This window comes from Diplotaxodon limnothrissa, linkage group LG13 (genome assembly GCF_057381915.1).
Source record: "Diplotaxodon limnothrissa isolate DT_005_m linkage group LG13, D_limnothrissa_male_GT1.1, whole genome shotgun sequence".
Taxonomy (NCBI): Eukaryota; Metazoa; Chordata; class Actinopteri; order Cichliformes; family Cichlidae; genus Diplotaxodon; species Diplotaxodon limnothrissa.
Genome location: NC_140608.1, coordinates 34572796 through 34575671, shown reverse-complemented (window position 1 = coordinate 34575671; position 2876 = coordinate 34572796). Strand labels below are relative to the sequence as shown.

Below are 2876 nucleotides of genomic sequence, written 5' to 3'. Positions count from 1 at the left end.
TAGGACATTGCCATAATAGACTTTTTTGTTCGACTCTGAACGTTATATAGGTGAACCGACTTTCAAACTTGTAGGCCATACCCATACCGGGGGCTCGCGTTTTTCATTTTTCTAGGTGGCGCTACTGAGCTAATTTTCCCTGGCCATGTCTGAGAACATTAAAATACGTAAATTTTCACCAGACCTGACGCGTGTGCAAAATTTCATGAGTTTTCGAGCATGTTTAGGCCCTCAAAAGGCCGATTCATTTGCCGGAATAATAATAATAATAATAATAATAATAATAAACAGAGCAATTACAATAGGGCCTTCGCACTATCAGTGCTCGGGCCCTAATAATAATAATAATAATAATAATAATAATAAACAGAGCAATTACAATAGGGCCTTCGCACTGTCAGTGCTCGGGCCCTAATAATAAGAAACGGAGCAGATACAATAGGGCCTTCGCACTCTCAGTGCTCGGGCCCTAATAAGAAACGGAGCAGATACAATAGGGCCTTCGCACAGTCAGTGCTCGGGCCCTAATAATAATAATAATAATAATAATAATAATAATAATAAACAGAGCAATTACAATAGGGCCTTCGCACTGTCAGTGCTCGGGCCCTAATTACTACAATGTATTGTACATTAACAAAAACAGAATAGTCACACACACAAAAAAAGCCTTCTATAATTACGTGCACAAATATCCCAAATATTTATAGACTGTTAATAAGGCAATATTCCACAATATAACATAAATTCACCTCATCTTCCTCTTCTGTTGACTGAGACTTCACACAATTGTTGACATGGAGTGCTAGGATATGCAGAGGCATACTTTCCTTGCACACCTGACAAGAAGCCTTTGGCATGGTTTGAAATTCAGCTGCATCTGATGGAAGAGGAGTAAGATCAAGGTCCTGCTGCAGCGGAACAACATACAAGAGGGTCTTTCCTGCACTGGAAACGTTGCGGATCAGTCTTCCTGTGTAGCCATTTACATCAGGAGGAATTGCTAAAAGTTTCCTCCTACCTTGACCACCTAAATACACAGATTAATAGAAAAAACATTGTACCATTTTCAACTTTCACTAGCATCTAAAAAAAATAATTTCAAAGAGGAAAATTATGCACCTGATGACTTGTGCAACAACCATCCTTGCACTCCATCCATTTTGGGATATTCTTCAGTTATCAGTTTATTAATCTAAAACAGTACATAAGGGGACACAATTGGTAAAACTACATAATTCAGAAATATTTTTATCAGTGCTAATATATGACCCAAACCAACTATCATTTGCATGTCTATCATTATGATTTGATATAGAACATGTTTATTTTTTTATGTAAATGCATTTCTCTTATATAAGTTTAACTACATTACCATTGTATGGCTCATATCATCAGTCAAGATGAGGGATCTCTTTCCCAGCCCTGCTTGGCTCAGCTGCAGCTCCTCACTAGCAGAAGGAGTGTTGGTGCAGCCTTTATTCACTAGATATATATATACACTGAATGGCTTGCTGGATTTAGGCCTCGGCGTGCTACTTTGGAGTGGGGAAAAGCGATTTTTCCCCCTTTTTTTGGTAAAAAATCCTGGAAATGACCTATATGTGAGAAGCAGAAATAATTTTCAAAATGCAGGGATTTTTTTTTTTTTACTAATCCAAATGATTAAAAGTATAATGGTTCAATACAATTTCTAACCTTGCCATCTCCGCCTGCACTGTATCTTTTGGGGTCTCGGCTTGTCCAACTGAGTGCTCGTGAGAGTGCTCAGCATTTGGTATACATGTGGTATTAGGTTGCTGAAGACTTTGAGCTAACCTGTTGATTATATCTTGTGCCGCCGTTATAACACGGGCCTCTAACTCCTGAAAGTGACAGGGGCATCACTGAATTTAACAAATTTTAGCTGCCAGCTAGCTTGCTACAACGAATAGGCTAATGTTGGCATTTTACCACAACTTCACCAGATTTAGCTAATAAAAACTACACCTATGTCCAGTCGAGTGAAATAGCAAAGAAAGACGACGGAAAATGATTACTTACCTGTGGTTTAGAGGGTCCACTTGAACTTGATGCAGCCATTATTGAAAGAGGCAAAAAGAGAAAAATGGCAGCTTGGTCAGCACGAGCAACGGACTCTATAATGTATGCAAATTCATGCGGGTCGGAATCCCCGCCCCCTCAAGCGCGCCTCCGGATGCCAAAACAGTGCCAGCAGATTGAAACTGAAAAATGGTTTGAAACCGAAAACTGGTTTGAAACCGAAAAATGGATTGAAACCGAAAAAAAAAAAAATTGTAAGCGAAAACAAAAAAATTACAGTTTTAATTGATTGTTTTTCACTATCCATTTTTTTTTTTCGGTTTCAATACAAGATTTTTCAGTACGTTTATTTCAGTTACAATATTTTTTTTCGGTTTCAATCCATTTTTCGGTTTCGTTTCAAGGTGGCATCGTTCTGATTCCATAGTGCCTGATCCCATCGACAATATACAAAGGCCTGTGCTACTGCCTGATGCCATCCACATTAAACCAGGGCCAGTGCTCCCTGTGAGGCCATCTTCACAACACCAGGGCCTTTGTTGCTGGCTGAGGCCATCCTCATTTCACCAGGGCCTGCGTTGCTTGGTCATGCCATCCACATTACACCTGGGCCTGTGGTGCTGACCGATATCATGCACATTTCCCAGGACCAGTGGTGTTGGCTAAGGCCATTCACATTAAACCAGAGACAGTGCTTCCTGTGAGGCCATCTTAACCAAACCAGGGACTGTGCTTTTGGCTGAGGCCATCCGCATTACATCAGGGCCTTTGATGCCGACTTCTACCATCCACATTACACCAGGGACAGTGCTTGCTTTGAGGCCATCTTCACC

The 2876-nt window shown here is 40.5% G+C and overlaps 1 protein-coding gene across 1 annotated transcript; it reads right to left on the bottom strand.

The window, feature by feature from the left end:
- Positions 1-704: 704 nt before the first annotated feature.
- LOC146620592 (uncharacterized) lies at positions 705-2082 on the bottom strand. Its single transcript, XM_085369033.1, has 5 exons — positions 2044-2082; positions 1699-1865; positions 1376-1598; positions 1123-1195; positions 705-1030 (listed from the first exon to the last, which is right to left on the bottom strand). Exons 1-5 carry the CDS (start codon positions 2080-2082, stop codon positions 705-707), a joined length of 828 nt encoding a protein of 275 aa, XP_085225159.1.
- Between the last annotated feature and the right edge of the window lie 794 nt (positions 2083-2876).